The sequence below is a fragment of the Ahaetulla prasina genome, chromosome 2, assembly GCF_028640845.1.
Source record: "Ahaetulla prasina isolate Xishuangbanna chromosome 2, ASM2864084v1, whole genome shotgun sequence".
Classification (NCBI taxonomy): domain Eukaryota; kingdom Metazoa; phylum Chordata; class Lepidosauria; order Squamata; family Colubridae; genus Ahaetulla; species Ahaetulla prasina.
In genome coordinates this window covers 65,966,379-65,981,357 of record NC_080540.1, presented here as the reverse complement: position 1 = coordinate 65,981,357, position 14,979 = coordinate 65,966,379, and the positions used below count along the sequence as shown (strand labels likewise).

The following is a 14,979-nucleotide window of genomic DNA, read 5'->3' as shown; positions in this document are numbered from 1 at the left end:
CAGATCTTCAAGACTTTCCTAAACATCAACAGGATGGGATCCATTACCATATCTTTATGGAAACCCCATTCCATGAAATAATAAGCAGTCATTTCCTTTATAGACATTTGGGGGATGGGGCATCATAACCAAAATAACTTGTCCTTAATTTGTCCTCAGTGAAAGTCCCAATCCATTTTAGAGATGGATATCTCTATATTTCAGGACAATATTATCTGGATTATGAAATATAAAGACAATTCTGGCCATTGACTCCTCATCTCCATCCTTCCAGTAAAGACAGACCCATTAGGACCCAGATGCTGTTTGAAGACATATGATAATAGCATATCCCTATTTCTGATATGTTGGCATAGAATGCTTAAAACGTCTTGAGAATTCAAAGGAGGCAGCTAGACATTTAAGGACGGAAAGGGGGATGTTAAAGAACAGATTTAAAAGTCTAAGGGAGGAGAAACTCATGAAAGAGATAACCACACTTTAATTACACAAGATATGAATTGCAGGGAGCAATTATTTTGGTAGCTCTCAGTATTTTGTTACATTACCCTACTGGCAATAAAGTTCTTTTCAGAAATCCAACTGATTCTTTTTTCCTGAGTTTGCCAACCTTTCAGGATTAGAAGATATGCATCAAAGTTTCCACTAAGCTTGTCAAACAGCATGTGACTTTGTAGATGTATTTCTGCAAATAAAAATGCTTTGCTAGAAGTTAGAGGAAAGTATATACCTGCAGATGTTCTTCCCAAGTGGCAGGAAGTGAAAACACCAGATGGGTTATATATACAAAACAGCTACGTGAGCTGAAAAATTGGTGGCTGTGCAAAGGGGTTGTATTTACACACAGATGTAGACATGGAAAAATGATACATGTCGACCTGCTTTTGGCCCCATCACCTGGCCAATGAACTTGACCATCCAGCTGGTAGGAAGTATGAAACTGCAGGAATCTTCTTTTCATTTCATAATTTATAAAGCTGTCTATTTCTCACAAATGACTTTGGACTAAAATACAGAAAACTCACCACATACGAGCCACAGCATCCGGGGATAACCAATAACTGCACTTATTCAAAAACCCATGCCAATAACAACAGAGCTCATCCACCCTCATCTGATCCAAATATTTGGGGGAACATTCAGGTCTTCAATGTCTTGCAAAAGACTGGAGGCATCCATATCTAAGATAGCCCAGAATGATATCACTGAGATATCAAGGAAAAGCAGGATAGATCAGGGGTGAAATCCAGCAGGTTCTGACAGGTTCTGGAGAACTGGTAGCAGAAATTTTGAGTAGTTCAGAGAACCGGCAAATACCACCTCTGGCTGGCCCCAGCGTGGGGTGGGAATGGAGATTTTGCAATATCCTTCCCCCAGGAGTGGGGAGGGAATAGAGATTTTGCAGTATCCTTCCCCTGCCATGCCCAACAAGCCACGCCCACCAAGCCACACCCAAAGAACTGGTAGTAAAAAAAATTAGATTTCACCACTGGGATAGATGCACCATCCACATCCTGAGCCTCCTATAGATCATTAATATATGGAATCAATGATGTCTCAGTGCTATAATCAGGCCGCAATCCTGATTGCAAAAGGTATATTTGGTGTAATTGTCATGCATGGAAGAAGCATCTGGGACAGCATCTGAAGGCATATTCCAGGATATGCATCTTTGGGAACAGTGAAACGATTCCAGACTTTCAAATTCTTTCTGCACTGAGGTGCATAGCTTTGTAATTAATTAAAACAACCCTACAAGTAAAATACACTTTCTTCTTCCTCTAGGTAGCAAGAATAGCTTATGCTATCTTATCTTTGACAGCATAAGCTACCTTGGTTGAATGTTTACCAAAGATGGGGAAATGAAAAGAATATTTAGGATGTGCAATTGCTGGTAGAAAAATAGTGGGTGATACAAGGTCTGTTGCAAAGAGTGAATTTTTGTCAAAAGATGTCAGTGCGGTTCTAAGTGTATATCTAAGTGCCCCTTTTGTAATGTGAAAGTGAACTGTATAAAATTTACAAAAGACAAAGCCCGTTAGCTACACTATTTTTTAACATGAAACCATTTGGAACTAAAATATTGTGATTTTTAGTTGCATTTAATTAGCTCTTTTTCCTCTTCTCGGCTTTTGCAATTCAGTGAGCCAATCATAGAGCGGGGGTGAGGAAGACCCAAAACTTAACTATCTGTAGGATGCACTAAAGCTCCAAAAATTTGTAAAAGTGTTACAATTAGAGCCTGGATGGCTTTGCATTATGGAGTACAAATACTTTATTTCATTCAGTCCAACTTACCTTGTGCACATTCTTAAAAATAAGCACACTGGTTGGGTGCCCTACATGGAGCTCTAATGCTCTAAACAGATAAGCCAAAACCAGAGCCAATGTTTGAATTAGCCCTATCATTGTGGTTTTCTCTTCCTGCTTGTTTTGAACTCATGTGTAATGATTCTTTAAACTGCTTGATGAGCAGATAACAAAATCTTAACATGGTACACAGTTGTTAGGAGCTTTGTTTTGATTATTTAATATTTCCTGCTTAGAATAGAATAGAATAGAATTTTATTGGCCAAGTGTGATTGGACACACAAGGAATTTGTCTTGGTGCATATGCTCTCAGTGTACATAAAAGAAAAGATACGTTCATCAAGGTACAACATTTACAACACAATTGATGATCAATATATCAATGTAAATCATAAGGATTGCCAGCAACAAGTTATAGTCATACAGTCATAGGTGGAAAGAGATTGGTGATGGGAACTATGAAACGATTAATAGTAGTGCAGATTCAGTAAATAGTCTGACAGTGTTGAGGGAATTATTTGTTTAGCAGAGTGATGGCCTTCGGGAAAAAACTGTTCTTGTGTCTAGTTGTTCTGGTGTGCAGTGCTCTATAGCGTCGTTTTGAGGGTAGGAGTTGAAACAGTTTATGTCCAGGATGCGAGGGATCTGCAAATATTTTCACGGCCCTCTTCTTGATTCGTGCAGTATACAGGTCCTCAATGGAAGGCAAGTTGGTAGCAATTATTTTTTCTGCAGTGCTTATGTTATTTTGTACAGCATATTTAAAAGGCAGTGAACAATAACTCTATGGTACTTTTGAATTACTCCCTTTGCTACCTGTTCATTCCTCCTTCTTTGAGGTAAGTTTCATAGATTGAACTTAGTGAAACTTATTTCCAAGGAATTTTACTTGTATTTATTATCAACCTAGCAAACAAGCTAAGAGTAACCTGTCAGATTGAGGAACATATGAAATAATTCTTAAAAAGATTATATCCATGGTTAACAGGAAGAAAATCAAGTGACATACTGTATTCAGTGTTGTACAGAACCAAATGTTAACGTCTACAACTTCAAAAGGAGGAAAGAATATATCTATCATACTCAATTAGGTTGTTGATACCTATACTGTGGATGAACACCAAGCTGTGATATTACACATAGCTGTTCAGGAAAAAGCCCCAATGCGTTCAATGGGATTTTATTCCAGCTAAATGTTTACAACATGGCAAGTGCCCTATGCACGGTCACTCACGCTCTCGTGACGTCTCGTCTGGATTACTGCAATGCTCTCTACATGGGGCTCCCCTTGAGGAGCACCCAGAGGCTCCAGTTAGTTCAGAATGCGGCTGCGCGGGTGATAGAGGGAGCCCCTCGTGGCTCCCATGTGACACCTCTCCTGCGCAGACTGCACTGGCTACCTGTGGCCTTCCGGGTGCGCTTCAAGGTTCTGGTAACTATCTTCAAAGCGCTCCATGGCATAGGGCCGGGTTACTTACGGGACCGTCTGCTGCTACCGAATACCTCTCACCGACCCGTGCGCTCTCACAGAGAGGGACTCCTCAGGGTGCCGTCGGCCAGGCAGTGCCGGCTGGCGACACCCAGGGGAAGGGCCTTCTCTGTGGGGGCCCCCACCCTCTGGAACGAACTTCCCCCAGGACTCCGCCAACTTCCTGACCTTCGAACCTTTCGCCGCGAGCTTAAGACACATCTATTTATCTGCGCAGGACTGGACTAGATTTTTAAATTTGAATTGGTTTTAATGGGGATTTTATTATGTGTATTGCTATTTTTAATTATTCGGCCATATGTAATAAGTTTTTTAATGGATGTTTTATTTTGTATTTATATGTATATTTTATCTGGCTGTGAACCGCCCTGAGTCCCTAGGGAGATAGGGCGGTATAAAAATACGAAAAATAAATAAATAAATAAATAAATAAATAAATAAATAAATAAATAAATAAATAAATAAATAAATAAATAAATAAATAAATAAGTGTCCCATGGCTACAAAAAAAGCATTTCCTCAATAAATTAATCCATTTCTTCCTTAGGATGAACACAAGCAATTGTTAGTTTTCCTCATCCATAGCATTAGAAATGGGACCCCCTTCAGCTATTAAAGAACTGCATTCTGGGACATTCTAGGGCTCCATGAGAATTTGATGGAGTTCTATCTCTCTCTACAGTACATATAACATCTCTATGTATCTATATCTGCATACACATGCATGCACAGACACACAGACACACAAACATTCTTGAACACAGGGGTATGCAAAAGAAAAAGAAATCACCTATAGCTATCATTTTTGTAGATTAGGATATTTTTTTTGTTATTGTTTGATTCTATGTTTTTTTCATTATTGTTTTTCTTTCCTTGAGCTACCCTAGTCCCTGGGTAAGCAAGTCCAATGTTATATCATTTAGTCACTTGAGGTGAAGGGTTTTAATCTGCTGAAATCCTTTTACCTCAAATAACTGGAGAAATTTATGGAAGAATAACTGGTGGACATTTAAAAAAAATACTCTGGGTGAGGTGGTAACTTGGGCGGGGGCGAGGGGCGGGGAGAAGCAGTAATTAAAATGTAGTCCGCTTAGTTTCAAACTAGTAGATTTCTGTTCACAAGAGATATATTACAACTGCTGCATTGTTGTAGTATTAAAAGGAAAGATAGCTCTAGAAGATATCAGAGAACAAGAAAGGAGTTTTAACTTAAATCTGGTCATTGCTTGTACATCTACAGGTACAGTTTGACTGTTGTTAACCACCCAGGGTTTTATTGTGTAATATGACATAAATATTGAAAAATATTAGTTAGGCTAAGTAATCTTCAAGTTTTTCTCGCTTATTGATGAAAGTCATAAGGTAAACAGGACCTCCCATTTGCATCTGATAAGTAACATAATGCATATTTATCTCTTGAAATGGATTTTTTCCAACTGATTTAAAATCTATTTAAATCAAATTTCTAACATATTTACCAGCTTAGCCTTTCTCAGGTATCAATTATATCACCGGGGAACTACCAGAGGACTGGAAAACAGCTGATGTGGTTCCCTTCTTCAAAAAAGGAAAAAAAAAATAGACCAAGGAAACTACAGACCAATCAGCCAAACATCAATATCCGGGAAGATACTGGAAAAGATAATAAAAAACCAGTTCTGTCAACATCTAGAAACGAATAAAATAATAACTAGCAGTGAGCACAGGTTTGTTAAAAACAGATCATGCCAAACCAATCTTATTTCATTCTTCAACATAGTGACTAAATTAGTAGACCAGCGAAATACTGTGGACATAATATACTTAGGCAAGGCATTCCACAACCTACTTCTTCGTAAGGTAGAAAAAAGTGGGATAGATAGCTTCACCACCAGATGGATTCGCAACCAGCTGACAAACAGTACTCAATGAGTAGTCTTTAATGGGTCTAAGTCTACATGGAGAGAAGAAAGCAGTGGGGTGCCACAAGGTTCCGTATTAGGCCCAGTACTCTTCAATATCTTCATAAATGACTTAGATGAGGCAATAGAAGGGGAATTCACCATATTTGCAAATGAGACTAAGCTGGCAGGAATAGCTAACACCCTGGAAGATAGGCTTAAGATCCAGATGGATCTTGACAGACTTGAACACTGGGCCCTATCTAACAAAATGAAATCCAATGCAGAGAAAAGTAAAGTCCTACCCTTAGGTAAGAAAAACCAAAAGCACACATATAGACTGGGGGAAACCAGGCTTAATAGCAGTAACTTTGAGAGGGATCTTGTGCAATGGCAGCTAAAAAAGCCTCTGTTAATGCGGTCCTAAATTGCATTAACAGAAGGATACAATCAAGATCAAGTGAGGTACTAATACCAGTCTATAAAGCCCTAGTAAGGCCACACCTAGAGTACTGCATCCAGTTTTGGTCACCACACTATAAAAAAAGATGTTGAGACTCTAGAAAAAGTGCAGAGGAGAGCAATCAGGATGATTAGGGGACTGGAGGCTAAAACATACAAAGAATGGTTGCAGGAACTGGGCATGGCTAGTCTACTGAAGAGAAAGATCAGGGGAAACATGGTAGTTGTCTTCCAATACTTAAGGGGCTGCCACAGAGAGGAGGGGGTCAAGCTGTTTTCCAAAGCACCCGAAGGCCAAACAAGGAATAATGGATGGAAACTAACCAAGAAGATTCAACCTAGAAATGAGGAGGAACTTTCTGATAGTGAGAACAACCAACCAATGGAACAGTTTGGTTTTGGAAGTTGTGGGAGCTTCATCACTTGAGACTTCTACAAAAAGATTGGACTGCCATTTGTCAGGAATGGTGTAGGGTCTCCTGCTTGAGTGGGGGGGGGTTGGACTAGATGACCTATAAGGTCCCTTCCAACTCTGTTGATCTGTTAAATCTGTTAAATGTGTATTGCACTTAAAAATGATTTTCATGCCAGCCTTTGACTTTTCCACCAGATTTTCAATTCTTGGTTGTAACCATTTACTCAATACTTACTGTATCAGCATTTACTCATATTTTTCCTTTCTCTTCTTTTCTCTTTTTGCCTCTTTTTGATTGTGGAAGAGATGCTTATTCTAAAATAATGATGATTCACTGCCATTCTACCTGTAAGCCATTTTCTCAGATTGTTTAAGAGTATGTAATTCACAGACAGACAGCAATCCCATTGTGGATGTTTATTAGACTCTCCTGCCCAGGAACCTTTCTCCTCCTTTAAGACATTAAGGAAGAGTGTTTTAGCCTTACAGCCACTCTGAAGAAGCTGCAAATTGCCCATGGCTAATCACTAAGCTTCAGAGCTGAGAAAAGATAATAGTTTTAGACATCAGATGTCTAGCATATATCAGACTGTATTGTGAAAAGGAATGATAATTTAAAGACAGCTCAAAATACATTTCTCAGTTATTTTGTCCCAACCCCTCTGCAAAAAGAGATGAGATTGTTTCTTTACAGATTATAAATTAAATCAGACTATATCTGATTTAAATTATTGTTTCAAAAGCAATTCCAAGTTAATTGTAATAATTGCGATAAAAGGCTGTTAATTGAAAGAGATGAAAATACAAAATAAAATTATATATATATATATATAGCTCCCAGAAGCACGAAGCTGAAGCCTGAAGATGACGAATGAGACTTCGTCGAAACGTCGCCAAGACACTTCCAATTTTACACGGGAGAAAACCCGAACAACCAAAGACCTATATACAAACACCCGTGAAAACCTCAGAAAACAAATATATATATATATATATATATATGTATGTATATATATATATATATATATATATATATATATATATATATATATATATATGCGCATTATATATGAGTATGTCTCTTGTATGTACAGTATATAATTATATAATGCACATGGACACACACACACCAGGGGTGGGTTCTACTTACCTTTACTACCAGTTTGCAGCCGGATCGCGCATGCGCAGAAGCTTCCTGATGATGTCGTGGTCAGTGGGTGGAGCCTATCCTTGGTTTTACTACTGGTTCACAAGAATTGGTCTGAACCGGGGGCAATCCACCTCTGACACACACACATACACACAAACCCTGTTTTTTTTTAAATAAATTATTCTGCGAGATCTGACTTTCCAATAGGCTTCTACAAGCAAGAGTCCTCTGATATTATCCCATTCATCCTAAAGTAGTAGTTATGCTATAGTTTATCATTGGACGTAGTTTCTTCCAGTGATCTTTATTGATGGAATCACATTATATAATCATGTGAACCAAAAATGGTAAAGGATGGCAGTCACTCAGAGATGCATGCTTTTTCAATCTGCATTTTCAGATTTTACGAAATCTCTGGAGAATCCTTGCCAGGTAAATAATACTGAAACAGAACAATGGGCTGTCATGGCGTACATTCCATCCATTTAAGTGAATTGAATGTTGGCCAAACTTGATTAAATTGCACTTTAATTCATATTATGACTTTCATCTAGACTGAGAATCAGAATGATGTGGCTTCTTTGGATTCAGTTTTTGTGTAGTGCATAAACTTAAGTTTATGATTCTGTTGCTGCCTTTGTCCACTAATTCTACAACACAGAATAGGAGAGTGATGTCTACTGATTTGTCCTGTTCCATTTACAAGCAATCAGCAATATTTTCTTCACCTTTCAATTATAAGAACATTCCCCATCGCCTAAATATAGAATCTTGTTTTGACTTAGATTCCACCATTTCGGTCTAAAGCATGGACAGAGCTGTTAAACATCTTGTCAAAGATTTCCTGCTACCAGTTAGATAACAAATATGTTTTCTTTCCCATGAATTTCTCTGGTTTGAAGAACCAATCCAATTATGAATGCAAAGATTCCACATAGGAATAGAGGAGAGCAGAAGGAATGACTATGACTTAATGGATATTAGATGCTAATAACTGGAAGCATTCTTTGGTCTTAGAGAAATAAAGAATGTTAACTTCACAGGAAGTTGGTCTAATCTCTAAATCAATTTTTCCCATTACCCTTTTCTCCATTACCATGTCACAGTTTTTGGATACTGCAAGAATAATTATTAATCAATCTAACTGAAGCATTTCTGTGCCATGATCAAGGAGATTAGACACTCTTGTAAATACCCTGAAATAGGATTTCAGTAAAGCTGCTTATCTTTTCCATAGTAACAATGCTTATTACCCGCCTCAGTAATTAGGATTAACAGAATTTGCCATCTCCTCTACTGGCATCTTTCTAGTTTTCTGAGAGGCTTCAGGAGATGTAACAAGTGATAAGATGCCTTGAGCAATGAGGGAATAAAACCAGTGGTAAATATGACTACTAGAGGGATGTGGTGGCTCAGTGGCTAAGACGTTGAGCTTGTTGATTGAAAGGTTGGCAGTTCAGCGATTCGAATCCCTAGTGCCGCGTAACAGGGTGAGCTTACTTGTCCCAGCTTCTGCCAACCTAGCAGTTCAAAAGCACGTAAAAAATTCAAGTAGGGACCCCCTTTGGTGGGAAGGTAACAGCACCTTTGGCATTTAGTCATGCCAGCCACATGACCACGGAGACGTCTTCGGAACGCACTGGCACTTCGGCTTTGAAACGGAGATGAGCACCACTCCCTAGAGTCAGGAACGGCTAGCACATAGGTGTGAGGGAAACTTTTTCCTTTACCTTAAATATGGCTAACTTCTGGGGAATTCTCATAATTTAATTATTTGGTAACAATGAAGGTGATAAAATGTCTAGTGATCTCTGCCCATATTCCATCTGCAGATGTCAAAGGCGATGCGCACTGGGTAAGGATGGCTGGGATAGAAAACCTGCAAATGGGGCATCACAGCCATTTTGAAGTTGATGTATTGATTACCAATAGGTTTTGAGACCCAATTCAAAGTGCTGGTTATTACAGTACTTAGAAGTCTATACATAGTGTGGTGACAGAATGCCTCAAGGACTTTCAATCCAAACATTAAAAAGGAGATTTGCATCAAGTTCCATCACATGAGTCAAAAGAGCATCAGCGAGAGAGCTGGTCTTTTCTGCTATAGTCCTCACATTGAGGAATAAATGTCCCAGAATATACTAGCCACAATCCTTCTGTCATTTTGGAAGGTGCTGAATTTTTCCCCCCCTAAGGGCCTTTGGCTTGGAATGGCAATTTGTGGGCGACTATAAACTTGTGAGCGACTATCTAGTTTGGTGCTTAATGTTTTTAATATGGTTTGTGGGGAGGGCTTATTAGGATTTGTTTGCGCCCAGATAATCCTGCAACAGGATTAACAGTTGTACAGATTTGTAACAGGAAAGATTATCCTGTACATAGTTAGGCCAAAAGTGAATTAGGATCGTAAATGTCAATATTGTTCCATTTTAACCTTAAATTGTGATCAGCTGGCAATCATTTATCTCACACCATTAAGCATATTTTGCCTGCAATGTCCAGATACTTTTCAAGGTGAGCCCCTCATACAATACAACAAAGATTGGACTGCCATTTGTCAGAAATGGTATAGGGTCTCCTGCTTGAGCAGGGGGCTGGACTAGATGACCTATTAGGTCCCTTCCACCTCTGTTAATCTGTTAATATATTCGCCACTGATAAGTAGGCCAGAATTCCCAATGAACCTGGCCAGGATTCCACGATATACAGCTTGGGGAAAACTGGGGAAGAAAATATCTGAATACTGATATTAATACTGAATTATTAGAGATTGTTATCTTTAATAATCTGTAATAATACAGATTATTAAAGAGTATACTAAAATATAATTCTAGAAGTAATCTGCAATATAGCAGCTTCTCTGTTACATTAATCTATACTTTCCTGTAATCATATATTCTTCCTTTTCTTTCATTTTAATGGTTTTATATAAAGAAATTGATAGTTACTCTTCAGTTCTTGTTTCAGGTAGTAATACCTGCATCGAGAAGTCAATCAGATTTTAACTTCTGTTGCAACAGAAGGCTATTTGCAAATTCTGTAACCCTGGCTTGTAATAGTAATAATGGTTATAACCATTGGAGCTGAGTAGCCTACAGACTTTTGTAGACCCATGATCCACAGAAGCCCTTTAAAATATTTTATATGCAGGTTTTCTGTCACTTTTGAGATAGGAAACACATAAAAATTGTAGTACAAGCACTATAAAGTGAATAATATTGCAAATTCAGAGGTTTCCGTTTATCCTATGTGAACCTTTTCTACAATTTTGATGATTGTCATCCTCATCATCCTCATCATTACCATTAGCAAATGCAGTCTTCATTTAAAAGTCTTAAAAAAAAAAATTAAGGCACCGCAAGCTTACTCAAGTTTTTAAGTCTTCCTGTATTTTGAGTAGCTGGGACAAGAATCAGTGAAATTGGGCTTTATTTGCATACATAAATACATTTGCCAACAAAAAGACACAGGAAGCAAACTCAATTTATACAAGTGTAATATGAACATATTTTTAAAAAGATGTTTAAGATGGTATTTACAAATTATATAAATAAATCCTTATTCAAAAAAGCTAATTGTTTACCTTCCTGGGTGTACCAAAAATGTTTATTGATGAGCAACATCCCAGGTTGCAGTATAAAAACATTTGCTTGCATACATTAAAAAAGAGGCGATATAAAGAAATAAGAAATGTGTAAAAGTTTTTAAAAAAAACAAAAAATGGAAAAATATTTATATATAAATATATAGAAATGCTTGATATTTCAGCTTTCAAGATGCCTTCTGCAATAGCTTTAAAAACAGTATTTGTCTTGTGAAAAAAACCCTGTCAAGAAAAGTCAGTGTCGACAAAAGAAATAGCCCCCTTACATTTGATCATATATGGCAGAAAAGCGACCATTTAAAAATATCCAAGAGAAAACAGAGAATAATAGCACATCAGTGGCCAGCCACAAGCCCTTGTACAACATTTTACTTAGAGGCAGAACATCTGTAACAGACTATACACATCCTTCACTGAAACAGCAATTGAAAGGAATAAAGTAAATAGTCAAGGGGAACAGGAAACCATTGTCTTCCTAATTATCTTAGATAAAATGGATGCTTCCTCCCCTTTCGCCCTTCACCATTAATAGCAATATAAACACTCATAGCAATTACATCAATTTATACACACTAACAACATAGATGTTGGACGATTGGTACCAGATGTGATGAATAAGAAAAAGAGGGAGGGGGGAGGAGAAATGACTGCAGTTTTTATATAGACATACCAAAATATAAAGCCATGTATGTTTTCAAAGTGCCATGAATATTCAGAGATCAGGTGGGTTTTTTCCCCCCATCCCCTATTATGATTAAGATCACATGAAATGACATTAGGGATTGCTGGTTTCTTCACTCTGATCATGAACGTCCCCTTTAGCTGCTTTGGTGAGAACATCCATCCATTTCATTTGCAAGTCTTCATCTTCAGCACTGAAATATATTGTCTGCTGGGACTGGCAAAGTTTGAAGACGTATTTTGATTCAAACTTTTCACCAGAATGTGGAAAGTCAACTTCGTATCCCAGCAGGGGTATGCTGCGTGGAATGCGTCCATCCTACGTGCAATCCAGAAATAAAGAAAGGTCTGAAAACTAGAAAAAGGTTGAGCACAGGCCAGTGGTGTGTTTCAAAAATTTTTACTACCAGTTCTTGGTGGATTTGGCAGGGGAAGGGTACCATAAAATCTCTATTCCCTCTCCACTCCAGGGGAAGGTTACTGCAAAATCACCATTTCCTCCTGATCAGCTGGGACTTGGGAGACAAAGAATAGATGGGGGTTAGTCAGAATTTTTACTACCGGTTCTCCAAACTACTCAAAATTTCCACTACTGGTTCTCCAGAACTGATCAGAACCTGCTGAAACCCACCTCTGGCACAGGCATGCAACAGATGAACAGGGCCAATGATTTGGAAAGGAAGCCGTTTGTGAATTGGTTTTTCATACTTGAGGAAATAAAAGCATTTTGCAAAAATGGTTGCACAGGTTGCTTTTCATTAAAACTGGTACACAGAAGAGGTGGATGATGCTATTCCCATATGGTACCAAAGACTGTGGTGATTTGGCCTTCTACCCATAGGTTTCTGGTTTGCTGGGAAAGGAAAGCATTTTTATGCATATTTTGTGAATATTTCTCTTTATCATTCTAGTGTAGACACCAGAGAATGATCTAAGGATAGCTATTACTGCTATATAAATCCCATGTATTTCTAGTAAATGTGATTTAGCTTTTAAGTATGCCTGAGCTGAGGAAATCTACTTCTTCCATGCATGATCAAAACACATTCTCAGCAATTCCACAATTGCATGGATCCAATATTGAACTTTACAAATCCAGTCGAGATTTAAAGTCACGCTGTCTTAAAATGCTGTGTCATTTCCACCACCCCACTCTTAATCTTGGAGAGGATAAATGTTTTTCAAGATTAAAAGAAAAAAATCCTCTGAAGTATTTATTTGGGGAAAAAATAAGAGACTTTGCCTTGAGACTAAGGCAAAACAAATAATTATTGTGTCCCTTTGTTGAGAAAATAAGAAGGTATGAAAGAAGAAAAAAGACTCCAGGAACTTTTACAAAATCCAGTAAAGTGATTCTGTGGTTGAAAGCAACTAAGCCAAATGCTTCCACCTAAGATTCCCCAACCTTTGGCACTTTTTGTCTGCGTTAAAGCTGGAGGCAGTAGACTCCTGAAAATTGTAAGACAGATCTACTATACAGTACTATGCTCAGGATGATCTGGCCTACTCCACGTTTCTGGGTGAGTCTCTGCTCAAGGCATCTCTGACCTTCCTAAAAGAAAAAAAAAAGCCAGAGAAGCAAAATGTACAAGGACTATTGGCCATCTTCTCTGAGGGTAGATCATCCACAACAGTGGATCCACAAGATGTCTAGTCTGATGAAAAGAAGGACTAGGGATAGCAGTGTTCCAATATCTCAGGGGTTGCCCCAAAGAAGAGGGAGTCAAACTATTCTCCAAAGCACCTGAGGGTAGAACAAGAAGCAATGGGTGGAAACTAATCAAGGAGAGAAGCAACTTAGAACTAAGGAGAAATTTCCTGACAGTTAGAACAATTAATCAGTGGAACAATTTACCTCCAGAAGTTGTGAAAGCTCCAACACTGGAAGTTTTTAAGAAGATGTTGGATAACCATTTGTCTGAAGTGGTGTAGGATTTCATGCCTGGGCAGGGGGTTGGACTAGAAGATCTCCAAGGTCCCTTCCAACTCTATTGTTATTATTATTATAATCATATTGGACATATCAACAGCAGTTATATACTGCTTTATAGAGCTTTACAGCCCTCTCTAAGCGGTTTTTAGATTCAGCATATTGCTCTCAAGAATCTGGGTCCTCATTTACCTACCTCGGAAGGATGGAAGGCTGAGTCAACCTTGAGCCTGGTGAGATTAGATCTGCCAAATTGTAGGTAGCCGGGAATCAGCAGAAGTAACCTGCAGTACTGCACTATAACTATTGCGCCTCTGTGCTCAATATAAATACAGGAAGGCCTAACAAAGAAGGATGATTGGGAAAGGGAAAATTCTATATAGTAGATCATGCAGAGATAAACAGGTAGGCTTCCCAAGTGTAAATATATTTGGTGCATATCTCGGCATGCCAGCAGTTTCCTAACAGCAGACAAGAACATTCCAGCTGAGAGCTTGAGAATTATCAGTCTAATTTATTTTTCAGTAGTTGTAAAATTATGGGGTATTTACCTGGTTTTCTCCTTGGAGATATAAGACAAGAGGCTCTGTCTTAGGAATGGTGACCCACACTTTACACCAAGTCTTTCCTTTCTCATGAAACAGGAGGTGGCTACTGAAGAGGCTGTTTTCTGAGCCCAATATGCTTTGTTTCTAGTAAAAATAATAAAAGTATATTTATATTCTCATGCATTTATCATTCATTATAGATGCTAATACATCCTGGTTTAACTATTGGTTCACACATAGCAAATGTGCACGGAAGAAGGATTTAACAATACATCAAACTTTAAATATACAGAAGTTTAGATAACTTTTCATATATAATCTGAATTAGATTATTGGTGCAAACTTCACTTGCACAATAGAAACTGAGTACATGAGAAGTATTTTCAGGCTTAAAGTAGTTTGGGGGAGGTTGAAAATTAATTTGTGAATGGAGTGTAGCATTGCTGGAGGGATAAATGAAAATTCCCAATTTTCATGGGAAAGGCAGTGGTGGGTTCTAACCGGTTTTAC

General features: G+C 38.2%; 1 protein-coding gene across 1 annotated transcript in view; it reads right to left on the bottom strand.

Annotated features, from left to right (window-relative positions):
* Nucleotides 1-11,125: 11,125 nt before the first annotated feature.
* Nucleotides 11,126-14,979, bottom strand: part of FGD3 (FYVE, RhoGEF and PH domain containing 3) — a 157,599-nt gene continuing 153,745 nt past the window's right edge. The window contains exons 18-19 of the mRNA XM_058171188.1: nt 14,473-14,613; nt 11,126-12,310 (exon numbers count right to left, since the gene is read on the bottom strand). Coding sequence (XP_058027171.1) covers nt 12,086-12,310; nt 14,473-14,613 — 366 coding nt within the window. The 3' untranslated portion in view covers nt 11,126-12,085. The remainder of the gene's footprint in view (nt 12,311-14,472; nt 14,614-14,979) is intronic.